This window comes from Colobus angolensis, unplaced genomic scaffold (genome assembly GCF_000951035.1).
Source record: "Colobus angolensis palliatus isolate OR3802 unplaced genomic scaffold, Cang.pa_1.0 Scaffold133, whole genome shotgun sequence".
NCBI classification, from domain to species: Eukaryota; Metazoa; Chordata; class Mammalia; order Primates; family Cercopithecidae; genus Colobus; species Colobus angolensis.
Genome location: NW_012114411.1, coordinates 2,347,642 through 2,371,310, shown reverse-complemented (window position 1 = coordinate 2,371,310; position 23,669 = coordinate 2,347,642). Strand labels below are relative to the sequence as shown.

Here is a 23,669-nt window from a genome sequence, read left to right as displayed (position 1 = left end):
GATCTCCTGACCTCGTGATCCGCCCGTCTCGGCCTCCCAAAGTGCTGGGATTACAGGCTTGAGCCACCGCGCCCGGCCTTTTTTTTTAATTTCTAAGAGGCTAAACACAACCTCAGAGAGGTTTGCACTTGCAAAAGCATATATGTGTTCAAATAACTGGAAATGGATAAATCAGCATAAGCCTAGGTGCTGATTTGAAATTTGGATTTTTGGTTTGGCTTTGTTTTTGTAGAGACGGAGTCTCACCGTGTTACCCAGGCTGGTCTCACACTCCTGACTTCAAGGGATGCTCCCTCCTTGGCTCCCAAAGTGCTGGGATTACGGATGTGAGCAGCTGCACCCAGCTTTTAGTTTTTGAGAGTCCCATTTCCCTGAGCCCTAAGGCTCTGCCCTGCCTCAGTTTCTTCCTGGAGTCGTTCTGTCACTTGAGGGCATCAAGGCGGGCAGCAAGAGTGAACCTCCGCCTCCTGATTTCTCCCTGTCTTGTAGCTTCTTTCTTTCTTCCCTTTTAAAACCACCTTGCTGGGTCGGGGGATGCCTAGTGGGCATTTGTGGAGGAGGTGGGAAAGCAGATCGACATCAGAGGGCATCTTGGACTCCCTCTCCTGATGCCCTTTGAGCTGCTTCTGTGGAATGTTCCTGGTGTGTCTGTGTCACTGGGCACTCGGCCACCTCTTGCCTTAGTGGCCACGTTTGCCTAGTTGCAGGTAGCAGCCCACAGGCTCAGATCACACAAGCTCTGAGATCACACACGCCATGAGAGCTCCGAGCCCTTGCCCCAGAACAGTGGATTCCCTTTAAAGACAAAAAAGGCAGTGGGAACCTTTTCGTTACAATACGGCAGCCTGAATACATGCAGCAGGTTCACAGGGAGCTGCTTTGTTTTGAGAAACGTGGAGTGCAATAGTATAAGAAGAGCCACGGAACCTCCTTGACCCCACCTCCATCCATAGCTGCCCCAAAGACATAGCTGCAAACCCAGGGACTCAGGAAACATCATTTGTGAACACTGGTTTTTTGGTTTTTTTGTTTTTGAGACAGAGTCTCGCTCTGTCGCCCAGGCTGTGGTGCAGTGGACCAATCTCGGCTCATGCAACCTCCACCTCCTGGGTTCAGGCAATTCTCTGCCTCAGCCTCCCAAGTGGCTGGGATTACAGGTGCCCGCCACCATGCCTGACTAATTTTTTTTTTATATTTTTAGTAGATATGGGGTTTAACCGTCTTGATCAAGCTGGTCTCAATCTCCTGACCTCATGATCCACCTGCCTCCGCCTCCCAAAGTGCTGGGATTACAAGCGTGAGCCACTGTGGCCGGCCATAACACTGTGTATTTTTAAAAAGTAGATCTCATAGAAGTATAAAGCAGAACAGAAGTTTCTAGAGGCTGGGAAGGGTAGAGAGAGTAGGAGACGGGGGAGATTTGCTGAAGGACAGAAATTACAGCGAGGTAGGAGGAAAGTGTTTGAGTGTCCTGTAGCACTGTAGGATGTTAATAGTTAACAGTAGGGTATTGTATAGCTTCAAATAGCTAGAGGGAGGATATTGAGTATTTCCAACCCAAAAAATGATCAATGTTTGGATGATGGATATGCTAATTACCCTGAAATGTACCAAAACATCACTGTGTACCCCATAAATACATACAATTATTATGTGTCAATTAAAGAAAAATTTTTAAAGAAAACACTGCCTAGTTCTATATTGCTCCTTTCTAAAGGTAAGATTTGGACCTCAAGTGTTACACTGAATTGGGTACGAAGCTCTTTTCTTTGACTGATACTTCATTGAGCAACAGTGAACAGGCAGTTGCAATGATTTCTCTCTTTCTAATTCTACCGGGGAGGGGGTGTGTGTGCATGTGACCTGCCCTAGTTTGAGGGTTGTCCTGTTACAGGCTCAGTGCAAAGTGCTGGAGGTGTGTTATCTCATTCAGCCCTTTATGAATTAAGGAGGGCGGGTAACACTTAAGGCTACACATCCAGTAAGTGGTTTTGACTCGATCATACCCAGATCTGTTTTACCCTTTATCCGCCATCCAGTTAACACTACAGTGGAAATCTGCATGTCCAGGGTAGGCTGGCTCGGTGACTTTGCAGGGACTTAACTTGGTACCCAGACACCATCTTCGCCCTGAAGTAACTCCCAGGCTAATGGCATGAAACGGAGCCAACTAGCATTAGCAGAGCCAACCAGCATTAGCGGATACAGAGAAGGGCTCTTGAGCCATCGAGTCTGCCAAAACTTTCTTGCCTGTTTTCTGTGGCTTGGTATCTAGGCTAATTATTGTAAATGATGATAATTTGGGTAGCATTAATGAGCCCTGGAACTCAGGGCCAAATCTTAACTAATCTCTTAACTAGCAACATGATCATCTAAAAATGGTGTGCTTTACCTCCCTTGAGTTTCATATTGTTGTGATTTGTGCCATTCCTGAACACAGTTAATTCTTAGATTGGACTTAATAAATCATTATTTCCTTTTGAGAGGTTAGGCAGGGGTGACAGGGAAAACGATGAATTTTTCACTTGAGCTAGAAATCCTTTAATCTTCTTGGACCCAAGTTTCTCTAGGCCTGTTTTTTACATCTGAAGTCTGCCTTCCTTCCAGTATTGTTTTACATTCTTATTAATTCTTTCAATAATGAAACAGAGAGTACTTCAGTAAATGTTCCTGAGTCTTCAAATGTGATTGGCGACTATTACTAACAGAACCAGATTGAGTCACGATGATTTAGCCATGTAACCGTGTAGGGACTTACACTGGAGATCATTTAGGACTGGAAAGCACAGGGTGATTGGCTTATGGTGGGAGCAAACCTAAACCATTTCCAAAAGGGGAACCTGCAATAATGTCCAGCGATGTGCTGTATGAATGTGACACTCTATGGATTTAGTACATGAGAACCATGAGGTCATGGATGAAGCTTTCTTGTGTCCAGTTGCATTTGGAGACGTGCAACTGAAGTATGTCAAAATCCAGGGAAGAGCTACAAACAATTCAGAGCTTGGAAGGTAGGTTCCATAATGGAACAACTTACAGGTATTAGATTGTTGTTATGAAGAGGAGATACAACTGAATTACAGCATCCAAGTATATGATTGTGAACATTTATTTGGTTGCTCATTCAAGCTAATATTTGTTAGCTGCTTTGGAGGCATAAAGATAGTATGTTTCTGCGGTGACAGATATATTCTCTATTTCAAACTCAAACTGAGTAAGCAAGGGAAAGAACAAAACCCATGTCAGAGTCAGAATGTTCTTAGACATTGAGAGTTCCTGATGATTGGGGTTGTAACAGCCTGTACGTATGGTATTTGATGGAATACAGGGTTTTCTACTCAGAGATGTTAAATAAAAGAGGAGAATAGTATATTTATGGGGACAATTTAAGTGAGGCAGAGCTGTTTGATGTCACGGGACAAAAGTTCTGTCTCGCCCCATGATGCTGCAATGCCTTTTCTACCATTGGAAGAAACAGAACTGTTGATTCTGGGAATTCTGATTGGATTATTCTCCCATCCCTTTACTAAAATTGTCCAAAAATTCCATTGTTTCCTATGGAAATACAATTTGTTTTCCTTCCTACCAAAAGTCCTACCAAGGTTTTACTGGGATTGCATTGATTCTGTTGTTTAATTCATGGAGAATGGACATCTTTATAACATCAAGCTTCTAATCCTTGACCACAGTGTATCTCTCTCTTTATTTAGGTCTTTAATTTTTCTCAGCAGAGTGGGATAGTTTTTGCGGTAGAGATCTTGCTCATCTTTAATTGGATTAATCTCCCTAGGTATTTGAAGTTCTTTGATGCAGTTGTCAGTGGCATGGTGTGAGCCCCTTGAATGCACACTGACTAACACCTGTCCATTTCTAACACTTCTGCTCACGATGGGCTTGCAAAGAAAAGTTATAATCAGCTTTTCCCTTTGTAGAGTCAATGTTCCTTTTCTAACCCATCAAGGTAGAAAAAGTATAATAGCTTCACTGCAGGAAACTTATTTCAGAATCCAAACACTGGCAGCCCAGAAATTACTCCTTTGGTCTAACCTAAATTCCTCCAGTTGGCATTTCAGCTTATTTTCCTTTTGTTTGGTTTGAAGTTTGCCTTCCACAAAGGTTTCCTATCTAGCACTCTGCTATTTGAATCATCATGTTTTAACCAGGAAAAGCATGTTAAAATATGTATAACTTTTATTAGGATAATTTGCTCATGATACAAAACATGAGGTTAAAAAATACAATAACATTCTAATTTTATTTTTTAAATATATGTGCTTAGGAAAAAAGACCAAAAGAAAATGCACAGCAATGGTTATTTCTGGGTGATTAGGTGATTAGTTAATGGACTATTTTTTACACGTGTCTACATTTTCAGGGTTTTTATGATAAACACGCATTATGTTTGCACTAAGCAAAAATAATAAGTATTTTTAAGTGAACAAAATAACATATTAAATATGTTTTAGGGCTGGGCATGGTGGCTCACACCTGGAATCCCAGCACTTTGGGAGGCTGAAGCAGGCAGATCTCTTGAGGTCAGGAGTTTGGGACCAGCCTGGCCAACGTGGCGAAACCCCATCTCTGCTAAAAATACAAAAATTAGCCTGGTGTGGTGGCGGGTGCCTGTAACCCCAGCTACTCGGGAGGCTGAGGCATGAGAATCGCTTGAACCTGGGAGGCGGAGGTTGCAGTGAGCCAAGATCATGCCACTGTACTCCAGCCTGGGTGACAGAGTGAGACTGTCTCAAAAAAAAAAAAAAAAAAGATAAATAACTCAATATGTATTAAAATTGCTGGCATGAGCTTTTCTTTCCCCCTTGTGTAAAGTCTATTAGAATTTGCTAGTAAAATTAAAGCAGATATGTGACATATCTTAAGATAATCAAGAAAGATAAACTTCTTTTTCAGGAGGGTCCATCTTCCTGCCATTTCTTCTGACTAGCTATAAATTCCGTCAGTGTTGGAATGTGCTTCTCACAGTTAAAGCGCTGAGCACCTGTTTTATTTCACACTCCCTTGGTTCCTGGGGTAAATCCCATCTCTGCAGCGTGGGCCCCAGTTAAATTCATTAGTGGTCCAGATGTGTGTCCCGTGTCAGCTGGCCAAGTAACCCCACTGTTTATTGACAGGTTCTCAGGAATCAGATAGCTCGCAGTCGGCCAAGAAGGACATGCTGGCTGCCTTGAAGTCCAGGCAGGAAGCTCTGGAGGAAACCCTGCGTCAGAGGCTGGAGGAACTGAAGAAGCTGTGTCTCCGAGAAGCTGTAAGCCTTTCCTAGCTCATCCCGTTGAGATTGGTGTTGTCTTGTGATGGCATTGATCTTTCTGATGTCATTTGATCTTTTTAATGTCATTTGACTGATGTCATTTGATGGTTTTGACAGAAGGCAAGGGTAGTGATAAAAAGAGAGCCTATCTGGATGGCGAGCACTCTCCTGGAACACAAATGTTGGAAACATCCAAACCTCTCTCATGTGCTTTGTCAGAGAAAGAATGGGAGCAGAAGCGCATTAGTCCAAATCCACTGCAAATCTTATGAAAGCAATTGGCCTGGTTGGGGAATGCGCTATGTGATACTGTTAATACTAGCGACTTTTTATAAAGAATATGCTTAAAGGGTTGGGAAAAATATGGGTTTTGGTGTCTGTCTTTAATTATTTGGAAAACCTAGTTTTGTTTTCAATAAAAGAAAAAGTCCCTAAACCCATCAAAGAATCAGTTGATGAAGAACTATGACGACCAGTATGAATCCCAAATAGGACCCTGTGGGAGTCCCAGTGACAAGTCCTAATGATGATCCCTCATACTTGCATGGTAGTGCATAAAGCATCTCCTCCCGTGATCGTGCCTCATTGGTTATAAGGGCTGGCCACCATCTTCCCAAGATTTTGTGCCTGAGTTTATTGTTGTGGCTTTTGTTCTTAAGGGTATTTCAGACTTGTCTTTGGACATCCTCTTGAGCAGCTGGTGGTCAACAAGGAAACCACAATCTCACTTGATATATCATCACCTTTAGACCCTGTGATCTGGTGTTTAACTTTTCATTTTAAAAAATGAAATCTTAGCCTAATGACATTTTTAAATTTTATGCAGGCTGGGCACAGTTACTCATTCCTGTAATACTAGCACTTTGGGAGGCTGAGGCGGGAGGATCAGTGGAGACGAGAGAGTAGCCTGGGCAACATAGTGAGACCCTGTCTCTACAAAAAAATAGCCAGATAGCCAGAGGTGGTGGTGTGTGTCTGTAGTCCCAGCTACTCAGGAGAGTGAGGCAGGAGGATCACTTGCGCCTGGAAGGTTGAGGCTGCAGTGAGCAATGATCATGCCATTGCACTCCAGATGGGATAACAGAGCAAGACCTTGTCTCAAAAAAATAAATAAATAAAAGCAAAGCAATGCTTTCTCGACCCTATGTATGTGCTAGTCTCACAGAAGTTGCTGCAAGCTGCTGTCTGTATTTATTTAAATATCCATTCCCACCTTCTTCTGTTTATTTCATGACTGTTAGCAGTGTTTGAAGGCTTCATGTTTTAATGCAACACGCATGACCGTGTGTGTGTGTGTGCGCGTGCGTGTGTGTGTGCATTGTGCACCCGGGCACAATGGGGTGGGAGCTCTCCAGGGCGGGAGTGACTATGCACCACCTAACCTTACAGAGAGCTTTGCTGGTAAACAGTTGAGAATGGGAAGTCAAAAGAGGTTCCCAAAGTAAGTCAAAGAGACGTATACCCCTCCCCCAAATACTAAGGCCTTGCAGCGGGAAGAATGAAACAAGAGGCTGTGGAGTGAGATCACATTACATTTCAACTTGGCCTAATTATGGTCTGGATTGATTTAGACTGGAGCCTGCTCAAAGCAGAACCACATTAGTCCAAATCCATTGCAAATCTTAGGAAAGCAGTGGGCCTGGCTGGAGAATGCGCTATGTGATACTGTTAATATTAGCAACGTTTTTAGAAAGAAGACGCTTGAAGGATTGGAAAAAAAAATATGAGTTTTGATGTCTGCCTTTAATAATTTGGAAAGCCTTGTTTTGTTTTTAATAAAAAGTCCCTAAACCCAGCAGGGAATGCACGTTTGGAAAATGTAAGGAACGTGTCAGGGCAAGATGAGCATGCGTTATAAAAAAATCTCACCATCGCTCTTAAAAACAAAAGCACAAGAAGGAAAACAAAGCTGCCACTTCTTATAATGTTAACACCAGAAAATGTAGTTGAGTGGAATAAATAACCCAACAAGAAGTCAGTTGCAGGTAGATTTCTCCTGTGATCATTCCCTATAGTTAGGCCCACCATAGCCTCTTGGCGCATGTGTAGTCAAGGGCTGGGGGGAAGTCTTGGTAAATCTGTGCTGTTCCTGTATCTCTCCCCTCAGCTCAGAGTATCAAGAAGCGCTGTTTGACCCCTGGGGAGGGGGGCAACTAAAATGAGGGAGGGGAAGAGCATTTGGCAGGATATAGGGAGGCACCAAGCTGAGGCCCCACTGCAGAGTGTTAAATTACTTCTTTGCCATGCAGCTCTGGTTACACACGAAATCAGATTAAATACTGGAGAATCAAGACTTTGATTCAAATACCTTCAAGTGGATGGTGAAAAAAAATCAGTAGCCTCATTTTTTAAACTACATTTTAAAACCACAAACAGTTTAGAGTTATAAATCCATGGCAATTTTAACAACTTTTCCCTCCTTTTTGGAAGTTTCTAGGTTAAAAAAAAAAAAAAAAAAATCCTGACAATATAAAACCCCCAATAGTTGTGTTATTTATAGATAGACTTTTAGGGAAGCAGATTAAAAAAAAGTTGCACAATAAACACTTAACTACTTTGGAGACATTTGAACCACATTTTTTTTTTTTTTAAAGAAAAAAAGCAGGGAAGAAAATTGCAGAGAGTTTGATACTCAAATAGTTGGCCATTGTGCTCTGAAATGCTTACAATGAGGAATATATAGTCCGCGGGGTCATTTCCCGGTGATCTGAACACAGCGAGGGAGAAGCAGGCGAGTGAGGGAGTATGTGTGCTTATGCTCGTGTCACATGCACACACACACGTATGCACACACGTACACGCGTGCACACGTGCACACACGCACACTCAGCACACAGCAGATGGGGAAGAGGGGCCAGAATCACTCTCATGATTTGGATTTTCCTGCCTGCTGGGCACTCAGCCCTGGGCTGCCCTGCGCAAAACCTTTCTGTGTGGATGATGGATATTCCTGAGAAGAGCCTTCTGAACTTCCTTGTCAGAGCAGCGCCTCGAGTCTTTGTGCAGCATCTGCACTGATTTGGGCTAGAAAGCCAGAGCTGGGCTTGGCCTGGAAGTGCCCACTGTGCCACTGGCGACAGATACACATTTGGTCCCGCAGCTTTTTCTGGTCTCTGGAAGTGACTTCTTGCATTTGATGCCTGGCCTCTGCAGTGCAGGGCAGCCGCTGACTCTGATTTGATCATTGTTCAGCCCTGATACAACTCACTCACAGACAGCCTGATTCTAATCTTGAAATCACCCCCAGATCCTCAGCCTTTCACCAGGATCACTGTCACCATGAAAGTCTGTCAACTAAATTCACCGTCCTTGTACCCACAACAATTAGATTTCCAGGGCCCAAAATATACAAAACAGGTGTTTTTTTAGTAGCCTTGTCAATGACTTGGATTATATGTTCAATTTCTACTAAATTTTTTTTTTTTTTTTTGTAATAAACAGTCTCTATCTGTCGCCCAGGCTGGAGTGCAGTGGCATGATCTCAGCTCACTGCAACCTCTGCCTCCCGGGTTCAAGTGATTCTCCTGCCTCAGCCTCCCGGGTAGCTGGGATTACAAGTGTTCACCACCACGCCCAGCTGATTTTTATATTTTTAGTAGAGACAGGGTTTCACCACGCTGGCCAGGCTAATCTCAAACTCCTGATATCAAAAGATCTGCCCACCTCAGCCTCCCAAAGTGCTGGGATTACAGACATGAGCCACCGTGCCCGGCCATTCTACTAAAACTTTTAAATTAAACAATTGAATGTCTTTTACACACAGCCTATTCCTGTAGCATCTGACCAGAGTAGATTACTGCCCTTACTCGGTTTCTGAATCATTTATATGTGCACTTTTCTGGGATTTGCCATGTAGATACCACTCTTCTTGTGAAAACTCATTTGAAGGAAACTTTAACCTTAGGTATTTGAGCGGGAATATTTGGCACAGTGTCAAGAGCTCGGGATTTGGAGTTAGAGAGACCGGAGAACTCACGGTGACGCTGCTCCTCACTGGCTGGGTGACCTTGCCTGGTGCAGAGGAGGCAGGCAGGAAATATTTGTTCAATTAACGAATGAATGCAATTCAAGTTTGATAATGAAAGCCAAAATGGCAATTATGTTTACTTCACAGAAATTTACTTTGGAAAAAAACTTTGGAACTGCAACTATTCTACATAAGAGACATTGTTAGAGAAATGAAATTTCATTTCTGGAAATCTTATTTAGGCAAAGTGCTTAATGTGAACATTTCTAGCATAGGCATTGACCTCTGTCAAAGTGCATGCATGCATTTGTGTGTGCGTATGAGCGTGTGTGTGTGTGTCTGTGTGTTCTAGAAAACAGACACGCCCCACTCTGATTTATGCTCACTCCAAATGCCATGTCACGTATGCAGGAGCTCACGGGCAAGCTGCCAGTTGAATATCCCCTGGATCCAGGGGAGGAACCACCCATTGTTCGGAGAAGAATAGGAACAGCTTTCAAGCTGGATGAACAGAAAATCCTGCCCAAAGGAGAGGTGCGTCCTTCCTTTCTGTTGTTGGATTCTCTCACGTTATCCTTACTTTTCCCCCTTGGTGAGGCCTTCCACGTTTTCCGTAACAATTTCTTCATTTCCGCCCAATGCCAGTATCTTCGCTCATACCTTTTCTTGAGTGAGCTGGCTGGTCGGTATGTGGTTACCCTCAGTAGGAGTAGTTTGCTTGCATTCGCAGGCATTTGGGTGTCTGTCGAAGTTGCTTGTCTGACCCTGTGGGCCTAGTGCAAGCAGCCACGTTGAGCTTGGGGAGAACATTCCAGAAGCATTCATGTGTATTTGGCTTTGTAATGGCCTCTCAGCCCTCAGTGACTCAGAGCCAAGCTTGATGTCTGATCTATGGAAGAAAAGCTGCCGAAAGAAGGAGAACTTAGGCCATGGCATCAGGTGCAAGGGTAGGCTGACTGGGGAGAGATCAGTAGGGTCCACCGCCCCGTGGTCATTGCCTCACCTGGCTACTCACATCCCTCCGAGAATGTGTGCAGGATGCTTGGGCGGCCCTGGCCTTGTTTGTCTGTGTTTGGAGAAGCTACGTCCATCCTTTGGACTGAACACGGGTGAAGTTGAGGCTGGAGACTTCAGATCTGGGGAGAAAACAAGCAAACAAAAAAAACAAAAAACAATAAAGACTTGACTCTCTGGCTAGTTAATGAGAATCCAGCCTCAGGCCAAGAGAAAGTAAAGGCCAGGTATACCCTCAGGCCCTGGGCTGCTGCCCGGGAAATGCTTTCCCAGATTTCTTCTGAACGAAGTTACTAATTAACATGCTCTTGAACAGAGGCCTTAAAAGGTCAGGACTTAGAGCCAGGGGAAAGAGGAATGCTGTATATTTTTAGTCTTTTGAGAAAGTGATTGGGAGAAACAGACACCTGGGGTAGGTAGGATTAGGGTGAGGGTGAAATCAGAGAGGCACCCAAGTGCTTGTGGCCCCTCTAAGTGTTAGAGGAATCTCCTGAGATCTGCAGTGGCAGGTCCCTGGGACACTGGTAGACACACCAGTATGCTTCAATTAAAACTAAAGGTCATGTCGCCGGGCGTGGTGGCTCACGCCTTTTGCTGCAAAATGCCAGCACTTTGGGAGGCCAGGGTGGGCAGATCACTTGAGGTCAGGAGTTCGAGACCAGCCTGGCCAACGTGGTGAAAACCCCGTCTCTACCAAAAAAATACAAACATTAGCCAGGTTTGGTGGTGTGTGCCTGTAGTCCCAGCTACTCAGGAGGCTTAGGCGAGAATCACTTGAACCCGGGAGATGGAGGTCACAGTGAGCCAAGATTGCACCATTGTCCTCCAGCCTGGGTGACAGACTGAGACCCTGTCTCAAAAACAAACAAAAACAACAAATTAAAGCTCAGCTAGGCAGTTCCTGGTCTGTAAAATGGAGCTCGTAGCCCTTAATTCTTTGGGTGTCCCTAGGATTGAATGAGCCAGTGTATGTAAAACACGCCACTCAGAATTTGGCACTTGTGATGCTCAGCAAACAGTTGCTTGTAGGGGAGATGAAATCTCAAAGGAGGGGTGCCGCACCGTAGGGAGGAACTGCGGGGGATGGAGGATGGGATTGGGGTCAGGTATTTCCAAATCCTGCCGGTCATCGGAGCCACCCTAGGGAGGAACTGCGGCTCCCCCTGTTGCTGGGCAGATACTTGGCCCTTAAGCTTTAAAAAGGGACCCCACTTATAGGGAGTTCCCCCAACACCCTCCTTGGTCTTCCCAGAGTCCCACCACGCCTTCCACGCTTCTCAGTACCGCGTGTCTTCGGCTCCCTGAGAATGCCCTGGCCATGTGCTTCCTTACCGTCCCCACACATGATCTTTCCTAAGTTCGTAAACGGAACCAGCACAGGAGCAGCTGGCATTCTGCAGGGTTCCTCTGAGAAGCATGAGACGGTCACCTGGTCTCTACTGCGGCTCCTGGAAATGCACTTTGCTTCCCTGTTCATATAACAGGCAGACATTTGCATGGACAGGGCATTCAGCCTTGGACTTATCTTAGTTTAAATACTGAGAATTTGTCCTGGGCTCCCCCACAAAACTCTGAATCAGTGTCTGGCGCCAGGGCCATTGTAACAGCTCAGGAACAGCTGCCCTGGGGAGCCCAAACTCACAGAACAATCTTTGTCCCTTGGTGACTTGCCTATTTCAAGACCCCAGGCGGGAGTCCATGTTGATATTCTTCTCCCTCTGAGAGAACAGGGCAGCCAGCCTTGGCAGGATTCAGGAGTTTACTAACCCCAAAATAGTTCCCTTTAACCTTCACCTTTTCCTCTCGCTGCTTGTTCCCACTCCCTTTAGGCTTAAAGTGCTCAAAAGTCAATGAGATCAGGCAAAGAACTCCTTGATGGCAGTCTCCAGCATGGTGCATTGTGCCCAGAGGCAAGGATATTTTACTGAGCCACCAAGCAGGAAGATCTGTTGATTCTAGCAAACAGTTGATCTCCTCCTATTTGGCTAGATCAGTTCCCATCAAATGTCAGCGTGTCTGTGAATTTCCTAGGGCAAGATGTGTGCTCTCTCCCTGGCCTTGAGAAGCTGCCGATGCATTTGTCCTGGGTTTACTAGCTGTGGGGTTAGGCAAGCATTCTACCTCTCCTGCAGGCTCCCAAGTATGCCCGCCTTGCAGGACCCTGTCAGTGAGACAGCTCACTGCTCAAAATCTCAACCAACAAGGTGCTGTTTAGAGCTAGCTGTCATCCAGAGGGGTTTTACTAGGGAAGAGAGGAAATAGAAAAATGAACAATCTGACACTTTGCGGGGGATTCTGCGTTCACCCCCAAATCCTCACGCACACATGCACGAGCTGCCTCCCCCCATCCCTCAGCAGCTGGCGTACATGCATCTGCAGAGGAGAGGCTTGGTCAGCACAGAGGACAACAGCAAACATGCTGTCTAGGTGTCATCCGCTAGGTCCACCAGGCATTTTTGACAGCCACAGCTTCATTCTTCCCAGTCCCCAAACTCTGTTTGAGGAGAATCTCATCCATCTGTACTTCTTGGCAAAAGGAAGGATGGAGGTGGGAGGGAGCTACAATAACAAGATGGGAAGCACACTAATGAGCTGGGCGGGGGTGGGGGTGCGGGTGGGGGGGGGACTGCCTCCACCACCACCCACTGTCCATCCATGCCCCTTGAAGGGACCAGGTGTAGCCCAGCAGAGTATCCATGAATAGGCAGATGGGGAAGGGACGGCCAGAGCTTGCAAAGTGAGCTCCCAAGGCCGGGCGTGGTGGCTCACACCTGTAATCCCAGCACTTTGGGAGGCCAAGGCGGAAGGATAGCCTGAGGTCAGGAGTTTGAGACCAGCCTGGCCAACATGGTGAAACCCCGTCTCTACTAAAAATATAAAAATTAGCCGGGTGTGGTGGCAGGTGCCTGTAATCTCATCTGCTTGGGAGGCTGAGGCAGGAGAATCGTTTGAACCTGGGAGGCGGAGGTTACAGTGAGCAGAGATTGCACCACTGCACTCCAGCCTGGGTGACAGAGCAAGATCCATCTCAAAAAAGCTCCTGAAAGACACGCGGGTGAGTGGGGATACGGGGAAAGACAAGATGTGTGAGTCAGAGGCCTGTGGGTTAGATGCACGTGAGGGGCACACAGTATGTGAGTCAGAGGCCCGTGCATTAGCTTCATGTGTGTGAGTTCCTTGGTAGCAAGTCCACAGAGAAGAATGGCAAAAAGAAACTAAAAATCATGCTGCATCCTACTTCCAAAATGGAAAGGAAGTGGCAACCAAATGGGCTGTGACTCTCCGCAAAGGCTTTGGTTTGTCTTGATGAACCTTGCTGGAGACAGTCAAACACAGCCAAGCGATTCCTAGACCTGCAGTGTGGGAACTCTGTTCTCAGTGATGGTGACAGTGTTCAGACCAACACTTATCTCCGGAAAGTAACAGGAGCAAGGGTTACAACAGGGGGTGTGTCTGGGGACTTCAGTGGCTGAAGATTTTAGGAGTGGAGCTACTTTTAAGAGTATATCCCAAGGAACTGAGCTTGCCTTGGGGCGGGGACAGGGACCTTGAGGAGGGGAGGATGAGTGTCTCCCTGCTCAGCATCCCCAGTAACACAAACCGGCACTTTCCCTCCCACAGGAAGCTGAGCTGGAACGCCTGGAACGAGAGTTTGCCATTCAGTCCCAGATTACAGAGGCTGCCCGCCGCCTAGCCAGTGATCCCAACGTCAGCAAAAAACTGAAGAAACAAAGGAAAACCTCGTATCTGAATGCACTGAAGAAACTGCAAGAGATTGAAAATGCAATCAATGAGAACCGCATCAAGTCTGGAAAGAAACCCACCCAGAGAGCTTCGCTGATTATAGACGGTCAGTGCCGGCTGGGCTGTCCCCACCCCACTCCCACGCCCGGGCCCCGGGAACCAGACGCCAGGTCCCACGAGTGGCCCCTGCATGACCTGAGCAGCCGCCTAACTGCCCACTGCCTTCATTTGTCCATCCATAAAATGAAGCGAGTAAGGCCTGATCCCATGTGAGAGAAACCAAGTGGATGCAGACACAGCTGAAGGGATTGTATGAATCAAACTGTTGGTATCACTGTTGGCTTCCCCCCTGGGAGAACCTGCAGCCAGGAGCTAGCATTCTTCTCGGCCCTCACTGTGAACTGAGCTGAGTTGACTAGGCTAGCCCAGGCTCTGACGCTCAGGGACCTGAGCGCCCCTACTCAGTCTGGAAGGACAGGTGGGGCTGGGGTGCACAGCAGCAGTGATCCCTCTCTTTGAGCAGCCTCTGCCAACCCGCTGGCCCCTGTACTTCCAGGGGCCTCCTATCCCAAGAGCTGAGGCTTGGGGAGACTGGACCATCTGATTGTCTGGAACCCTGAGCTCCAGTTAGGGGTAGGGAATTTGGGTGATGACCTTTGGTAAACTGTAGAAGGAAATCCCCCAGTATCCACCCACAAAGCATCAAATCCCCTAAATTGTTAGAATCCTTCTTGTCTAAGTCAGTGAATTATTGAAAATATAAATCAAGCTTTCCTCCAAGTGTATGCGTATTTAAACTACCTTTGCTCTAGAAAGACAGAAAGTTGAATAGTGGTTACTATGGGGGTTAGGGCACAGGGGAATGAGGAGTTAATGCTTAATGGATACAGAGTTTCAGTCTGGAAAAATGAAAATATTATTCAAACAGAAGATGGATGGTGGTGATGGTTGCACAACAGTGTGAATGTAGTTAATGCCAATGAACTGTCCACTTAAAAATAGTTAAGCTGGGGCTGGGCGCGGTGGCTCACACCTGTAATCCCAACACTTCAGGAGGTCGAGGCGGGCGGATCACCTGAGGTCGGGAGTTCAAGACCAGCCGACGAACGTGGAGAAACCCTGTCTCTACTAAAAATACAAAAATTAGCCAGGTGTGGTGGTGCACACCTGTAATCCCAGCTACTCAGGAGGCCGAGGCAGGAAAATCACGTGAACACGGGGGGCACAGGTTGCAGTGAGCTGAGATGGTGCTGGTGCCATTGCACTCCAGCCTTGGCAGCAAGAGCAACACTCTGTCTCAAAAAAAAAAAAAAGAAAGAAAGAAAGAAAAACAGTTAATCTGGGCGTGTTGGCATGCACCTGTAGTCCCAGCTACTCAGGAGCCTGAGGCAGAAGGATCGCTTGAGCCAGAGGTTTGAGACTGTAGTCTGCTACGATTATGCCTATGAGTAACCCTGCATTCCAGCCTGGGCAATATAGTAAGACTCCATCTCTGGAAAAAAAAAAAAAAGTTAACATGGTAAATGTGATGTTATATATATTTCACCACAATTACATAGATGGATATAGACAGATACAGATTTGCAGCCTAAACTCGTGGGCATCTTAGGGTAGCAATGATGTGCTGAAGATTCCAAGATGCTGAAGTCAGAGCTCCTGGTTGCTCACAGTCCATCATGCAACAAGCATGAAGTGAATTCCTAGTTAAAAAGAGAAGTTTTAAAAATTCCTTTGCTCTAGGAAATTTGGGATAATCCTCTTTCCCTATCTCATCCTGTTGTCCTTGGCCAAGACCACACAACCTTTCCCCCACCTCCTAGTAAAGCTCCCTCAGCCTCTTTCTGATGCTCCATTTGAGATCCTCTGCGCCCTCCAAGGCAGTTAGGGGTTCCCAACAGAAACATGTTTCCTCCAGAAACATACAAGGGCCCACTTGAACTGGAGGAGTAATTTAACGTTCTTGCTAGTTCCTTAGCATATTATTTTAAGAGGTAAAACACCAAACTTGGAACCTGAAGACTTGGGACCTTTGCTCGCGTTGCCAGAGAGCAAAACCACCTCAGACAAACCACTCTTCCCTTCCTACCCCTCAGTTTCCCCAGCAGTGAAACAGGGAGGATTATTTTACTATCTCCCTTTTGGGCGTGTTCTCCTGGTTAATTGAATGGCATCTATAAAAATAAGCTTTGGAGAGATGGAGCCTGTATTTAGCACGCTTGTTTTCTCTACTAATGACTTACAAAGTTTGTTGAGAAGCCGTTTATTGCCACAGAAGCAAAGCAAAGTCCCTACCCTAGTTTCACATTTGTAGAATAAAAAGCAGTTTGCGTCCTTTGGTTTCGCTGGTACATGCCCTGGGTTTGTGCAGGGACAATGATGTGGTTTAATCGGGCTGGGGCAGCCTTTATATTCAATATGAAGCCACTCTGCATTGCAGTATTCTGTGAAACCAGGGCACAAACAAAGGCTAGGGCACATGGCAGTGTCGGGGTGGGGAGCTGAGCCAGTGACCCGCCACAGGGACTGTCAAACACCCAACAGCATTTGTATTGTATCTAGTGGCTTCTTTCTGGTTAGGAAGAGAAAAGTGTGAGGTGGTGGTAGACAGGCTGTTTTTACAGATAGGGCTTTGTTGAAGGAATGTGCTGAACTCATAGGCTATTGCTTTTTGTCTTCTCAGATGGAAACATTGCCAGTGAAGACAGCTCCCTCTCAGATGCCCTTGTTCTTGAGGATGGTAGGTTTATGCATTTCCTGCTTACAAACCTGGAGCTCAGAGTAAACAGAGATGAATTTGTATGTAGTCTGGGGATTGCCTTGTATAAAGGCAAGAGCCAGGCCAAAAGACAGCTGGGTTCCCTGCAAGCTCTCTCATTTCCCAGTATTCACCTATTTGGTTGGGAGTAGGTGCTGCATAAACCCATGTGTATTAGAGCTTTTCATCAGTGAGTGGTGCTTTACTTTTTTAGAAACCAAAAACTTTTTTTTTTTAAGGCAGGGTCTCACACTATTGCCCAGGCTGGAGTGCAGTGGCATGATCTCAGCTCACTACAACCTCCGCCTCCTAGGCTCAAGTGACTCTTCCACCTCACCCTCCCTAGTAGCAGGGACTACAGCGTGCCACCACACCTGGCTAATTTTTGTATTTTTTTTTTTTGTAGAGACTGGGTTTGCCATGTTGCTCCTGGACTCAAGTGACACACCCACCTTGGCCTCCCAAAGTGCTGGGAGGATTACAGGCAGGAGCCTCCATATCTGGCCCAAAACCACATTTTTAGCTAGACAGAGAATCTACACACTAGTCATAGCTTCCTTTTGAGGATTCATAGTGTCTAGAGGAAAAGGGTAGAAATTGATTTAGATCACAAGTCAAAGATTGAAACTCACTAGGAGAGTCTAAAGATCGTGAGAAGAAATGGAACAAACCTACTGTTGCTTCCCAAGGCAGTAGTGAAAGCAAGAGGGGAGGTATCCTGGTAGACACACGCTCAGGCTGGAAAACTGTCTTCTCATTTCCCATTGAACTCTGAAAACCTGGCAGTTAGCAGGATATTTTCTTGGGAAATTCTTAAGAAAACAGAACTCGTCCCTCCCCCAACCCCCGCTACCACCGTACGTAGGGGAAGTAAGAATTCCAAACCCAGAACCATGTGAGAATACTCCAGTGGATGTTTAACCATCACACTGGGAGGCGGGTGCATTAATTATATGGAAATATATTAAGTGGCAGTTAATTTTTTTGCCCTGTAGGGAGACTTCAGGCAGGCAGTGATAAGTGGCTGTTCAGATGGGAAACATGAAAGGTCCACACTAGTCATAGTAATAATGATAATTGCAATAATAATAATGATTGCTCTTGATGTGGGGAAAGTCTGGCGGGTTATTTACCTAGTCACCTTGGCTGTGCTATCAGACTGGAATATATTTGTCTGCTTCATTACACACGGGGGAGGCCATTGGGCTACAAGGAAACAGGGGGCTTGAGCATCAGAGATCCCAGCCCTGTGGTTGGCCTCTGAGTACCCCAGTCTCTCCTGGAAAGGGAACAAGGAAAATTGAGAGAGATTCCTTGGTAATGGAGGGGTGCTGGGAGCAATAGGTAATGTCACGGGGTAATTTTTGTGATTCCAGCTGCTTCCCCGTGTTCCGGATGCAGACCCTAGACTTCCTCACAGGTGTCAGCACATCCTTTTGCATGCCACGGTCCCACTGCAGGCTGTCTTTCTAGGGACTCTTCCTTTACTGATTTGAGGGCAAAGGAGGAGTGGGTGCATACTGAGTGTCCATGGCTGGGGGACTGAGAATTAGGCGGTGAAACGAGTCGCCGGAAATGGATTTAGGGGCAAGTGAATGGTAGTTGGTTGTTTGTAAGGTTTGCTTCTGTGCTTTTTTCCCCTCCACCTCCCGTCTCTGCCTTCCCCGTGAAGCCTGAATCGTTCCCTCCTCTCTCTTCTCAATGCTGACCTGCCCCAGCCTGAAGTATTCATTCATCCCCCGCTTTAGTCTCTAGTTTTAGAACACTGCCAGGTGAATAGTTCTAAAACAGGATTTTTCACCCTGATGCATCCATGCTTAAGACGTTGCAAAGTTTTCCTGTGACTTTTCAAAATCTCAACTCCTTAGCTCAGAATTCCAGGCCCCCATCAGTCAGACTCTTGGCTCACATGTGCACACAGAAGGCGGCTGTGCTGACCAGAGCTCCTCCCTCACTCCTCCTGCCCCACCTCACCAGCCCCTGCCCAGCCAGATGTGCCTGCAGCTGGTACCCTGCCGTCAGGGCCTCCACACTTCGGTTCAAGCCCTTCCTTCTCCTCTTTGCCTGCCCACTGCTCAAGCCCCTTCAAGACCAGCCTCTCCCACAGCACCTCCTAGACTCACTGCATTTGCTTTTTCTGAAAGTCCTCTAGCACACTGACGTGTTAGATCATTCCTTTCCCGGAGGCAGGGAATCATTTATTAATACATAATCTTTGCAGCTCATCTCCTTAAAGAAGTTAAGGCGGTTTCAAACTTAAAATATTACAGAATTAAAAGAGAATAAACACAGCTCTGGGAAAAAAAGCAAAGAGTAGACACCCGGTCCACCCAGCAGGTATTTACAATGGACATATAGACCCTCATTCATTTTTTTTTTCTCCAACCAATATTTATCAAGCACCTACTATGTGTCAGCTGAGGATCTAGCAGCAAATGAAACAGACAAAACTCTCCGGGAACTCAGACCCTCCCAAAGTGAATTAGATGCTTAGCATCTGTTGAAAGACAACACTAGAGCAGTAACTACATTTTGCTGTTTGGCGTGAAGCAGTCATTTGTTGGTGGTATTTAATGACGTTCAGACTTCACTCCATTCGTGTCTCATCAAAAGCGACGCGTCTCTTCCCATGCAGTCCCGCCTGCAGTGGAGGTTTGGCTTGCCCTGGTTTGGTTTGACTCGTCTTGACTTGTCTTGGCAACTGGGGAAGAGTCTCAGGGTTTCTCATTACAGGGGTGAAGGTGTGGGTTTGGCTGTATGGCTCCAAGGTGTGGGGGGATGGGGGTGGGGGCTCTGTCTCAGCCTGTGGGAAGGATGGCGGGGGCTCAGTTCCTCTCTTCCTGTCTTTGTGCAGAAGACTCTCAGGTTACCAGCACAATATCCCCCCTACATTCTCCTCACAAGGGACTCCCTCCTCGGCCACCATCGCACAACAGGCCTCCTCCTCCCCAGTCCCTGGAGGGACTCCGACAGATGCACTGTCACCGCAGCGACTATGACAGGTCACCCATCAAGCCCAAAATGTGGAGTGAGTCCTCTTTAGATGAACCCTATGAGAAGGTCAAGAAGCGCTCCTCTCACAGCCATTCCAGGTAAGCTGCGTCGTGAATGACGCCAAATGAGGCCACCGTCCACGCTCTGGAACAATCAATGCTACTGTCCCAAGTAGCATCCACGATGACAAAACCCACGTCAACCTAGTTCCTCCCTCTGGGGTTTGCCTTTCACGGGGCTGTGCTCACAGCGCCCTCTGCTGCCGACCCTGTTGAGGTACATTTTTGTGACTCAGAAATTGGGGCTTTGGCCCACAATCCACGTGATGACAGATGGTTTGAATGCTGTTAAATTCCAGAGGAATTAATTAGGAAATCTCAGGCAGCGCTATTCTGAAATGGCAAGTGAAAGTCCACTCGGAGCAATTGCAGTGGTTCAGAACTCCACCCCCTCATCCAGCAGAATTCTCCAGCCAAGCAGCCTGTAATCCAAGCTGTGTATTATCAGCTCATTACTGGGCTGACCTTGTAGGGAGTTTTTTTTTGGAAGGCATTTGGGTCTGCTTCTCTGTTTTTCTCATTTCCTTTAATCACCCTACCAAGCTCCAAGAGGCTGCCAGGACAGGTAAATATTTGTTTCTTGGAAAACAAAAACAGGGCAGGACCGTCACACTGCCTGAGACAGAGAAGGCTGACCAGGGTCTTTGTCTCGCATTGCCTAGGTAGGGAGTGGGGAGGGTGTTCAGGGACCAGGACTCTACCCACTGCTGGGGAAAGGCTGAGAACCACAGTAGAGGTCTGACCAAGCAAGGTGGGAGTCACGGGCGAGCTTTCCCCACATGCTGGGATCAATGTCCTGAACTAGCCAGCCCCGCAGGACAGGTGCTGTCTGTCTGGCGGTGACTACATGGCATCCTTGGCTTTGCAGCAGCCACAAGCGCTTCCCCAGCACGGGAAGCTGTGCGGAAGCAGGCGGAGGAAGCAACTCCTTGCAGAACAGCCCCATCCGCGGCCTCCCGCACTGGAACTCCCAGTCCAGCATGCCGTCCACGCCAGACCTGCGGGTCCGGAGTCCCCACTACGTCCATTCCACAAGGTGAGTCTGCCCGGCCTTTGGGCCACCTCCCTGCTCAGACCAGGCCTTCCTTTTTACTCCTTTTTAAAATTGGGCATTGCCAGCCCCAAGCTGGCCCAAATAATGGAGGAGCTACAGTCAGACCTGAACCCGGGAGGATAAATGAAGCAGAATAAAAAAACCAAGCTGGCAGCAGTCAACCCCCATTAGCCAAGAGACCTATGCAGAGGGCACTTGGAGCCAGCCAGAGAATCCCTGGGCTCCTGGAGACAGGGAACGTGAAAAGTTTCCTCATCAAAGCAGAGGCAGCAGAGGCTGGCTGGGTTAGCATGGGAAGAGCTCTTACATCTTTCTCCTGAGGCCTAAATTTATACTGGACTTCCTTTAGTGCCTCAAAATGTAAATTCATAAAGAGCAAAAAAGCCAGGCAAAAATGAGGCTTCAGTGAATCACACCTTCTTTTTATTGGTTTGGTTTTTTTTTTTTTTTCTTGAAATGGAGTCATGCTGTCACCCCGGCTGGAGTGCAGTGGTGCAATCTCAGCTCACTGCAACCTCTGCCTCCCGGGTTCAAGCGATTCTCCTGCCTCAGCCTCCTGAGTAGATGGAATTATAGGCACCTACCACCATGCCTGGCTAATTTTTGTATTTTTTAGTAGAGACGGGGTTTCACCAGGTTGGCCAGGCTGGCCTCGAACTCCTGACCTCAGGTGATCCACCCGCCTTGGCCTCCCAAAGTGCTGGGATTAGAGGCGTGAGCCACCACTCCTAGCCACACCTTCTTTTTCTAAAAAAAAGCAAACCAGATCACAGAGGGCCACGTGATGGAGACTTTCAACCCCCTTCTGAGTGGCAGTCGGAAGTGGGACTCGCCTCTTCCTGTGCTTGGCCAGTGGGGCCACTGTGAATTTCACATGCAGTCCCAGCATCAGGCAACATCATCTGCCATGTGATAGTGTTTCACACTTCCCTGAGCCCTGAGTGGACTCACACGAGCAGAATGAATTATAGATAAAGTAATGGTGTGGTGAGTATTTACATCATTCTTTAATTATCTCATTTGCCACCAACCTTCTATTTCCCAGTTTTCACAGGAAAGGGGAGTCTATTTATATGGATTATGTAATAGTATTTGGTTAAATTCTATGAAGGGCCTCTCTGTAGGACTGCTTTTTGATGTGATCTGTAAATATGGACATTTCATCTGGTTTGTGTTTTGTCTTTTTTTTTTTTTTTTTTCAAGAAAGACAGGGTCTTGCCCTGTTGCCCAGGCTGGAATGCAGTGGTTTGATCACAGCTTACTGCATCCTCAAGTGATCCTACCTCCTCAGCCTCCTGACTAGCTGGGACCATGGGTGTACAACACTATACCCAGCTAATTTTCTAATTTTTTTGTAAGAGATGAGGTCTTACTATGTTGCAGAGCGTGGTGTCAAATTCCCAGGCTCAAGCAATTCTTCAGCCTCCTGAAGCACTGGGATTACAGGCGTGGACCACCGTGCCCAGCCCTATCTGATTTAACCATAATACTAGAGGAATGATTCTGTGGTTCTCTTTGTGTCTATAGAATCATTTTACACTTAAAACAAACAAACAAACAAACAAACAAATCCCAAAAATCGAAACCCTTCTGTGAGTCCTAGCTTCAGTCCCGCTTCCCACTGGGAATCAAGGTGGAGACGCCAGGTTCACCTCCCGCCACAACCGGCAGTTTCATTCGCTGGAAACAACAGGCAGCCCCCGGATCCCCCAGGCAGCCCTGCTGAGTGAGACTCTCTGGCTTGCTGGGCTGGGGCCTGAGCCTGCGTGGAGGCCCTCAGTGCCCTCCTCAGGTCCCCCTCCTCCCCGGAGCACCCCTTCTTGGGCCCATCCCCCACCCCTAGACCAACCCGGGCCGTCTCCTGGCAGGTCGGTGGACATCAGCCCCACGCGACTGCACAGCCTTGCACTGCACTTTAGGCACCGGAGCTCCAGCCTGGAGTCCCAGGGCAAGCTCCTGGGCTCGGAGAATGACACGGGGAGCCCCGACTTCTACACCCCGCGGACTCGTAGCAGCAATGGCTCGGACCCCATGGACGACTGCTCGTCGTGCACCAGCCACTCGAGCTCGGAGCACTACTACCCGGCGCAGATGAACGCCAACTACTCCACGCTGGCCGAGGACTCGCCGTCCAAGGCGCGCCAGCGGCAGAGGCAGCGACAGCGGGCGGCGGGCGCACTGGGCTCGGCCAGCTCGGGCAGCATGCCCAACCTGGCGGCACGCGGGGGCGCAGGGGGCGCCGGGGGCGGTGTGTACCTGCACAGCCAGAGCCAGCCCAGCTCGCAGTACCGCATCAAGGAGTACCCGCTGTACATCGAGGGCGGCGCCACGCCGGTGGTGGTGCGCAGCCTGGAGAGCGACCAGGAGGGCCACTACAGTGTCAAGGCTCAGTTCAAGACCTCCAACTCCTACACGGCGGGCGGCCTGTTCAAGGAGAGCTGGCGCGGCGGCGGCGACGAGGGCGACACGGGCCGCCTGACGCCGTCGCGATCGCAGATCCTGCGGACTCCGTCGCTGGGCCGCGAGGGTGCCCACGACAAGGGCGCGGGCCGTGCTGCCGTCTCAGACGAGCTGCGCCAGTGGTACCAGCGTTCCACCGCCTCGCACAAGGAGCACAGCCGCCTGTCGCACACCAGCTCCACCTCCTCAGACAGCGGCTCGCAGTACAGCACCTCCTCCCAGAGCACCTTCGTGGCGCACAGCAGGGTCACCAGGATGCCCCAGATGTGCAAGGCCACGTCAGGTGAGAAGGGGCGGCCGGGCGCACGTGGGAAGGCCTGGGGGCGAACTGCTCGCTGGTGTCAAGGGCTGCTGCC

At 47.8% G+C, this 23,669-nt stretch overlaps 1 protein-coding gene across 1 annotated transcript in view; it reads left to right on the top strand.

The window, feature by feature from the left end:
* FRMD4A (FERM domain containing 4A) overlaps window positions 1–23,669 on the top strand; it is a 349,079-nt gene that overhangs the window by 316,640 nt on the left and 8,770 nt on the right. The window contains exons 14-20 of the mRNA XM_011934291.1: window positions 5,130–5,263; window positions 9,645–9,767; window positions 13,869–14,097; window positions 16,672–16,728; window positions 19,601–19,838; window positions 20,668–20,835; window positions 22,722–23,596. Of these exons, the coding sequence (XP_011789681.1) occupies window positions 5,130–5,263; window positions 9,645–9,767; window positions 13,869–14,097; window positions 16,672–16,728; window positions 19,601–19,838; window positions 20,668–20,835; window positions 22,722–23,596 (1,824 nt within the window). The remainder of the gene's footprint in view (window positions 1–5,129; window positions 5,264–9,644; window positions 9,768–13,868; window positions 14,098–16,671; window positions 16,729–19,600; window positions 19,839–20,667; window positions 20,836–22,721; window positions 23,597–23,669) is intronic.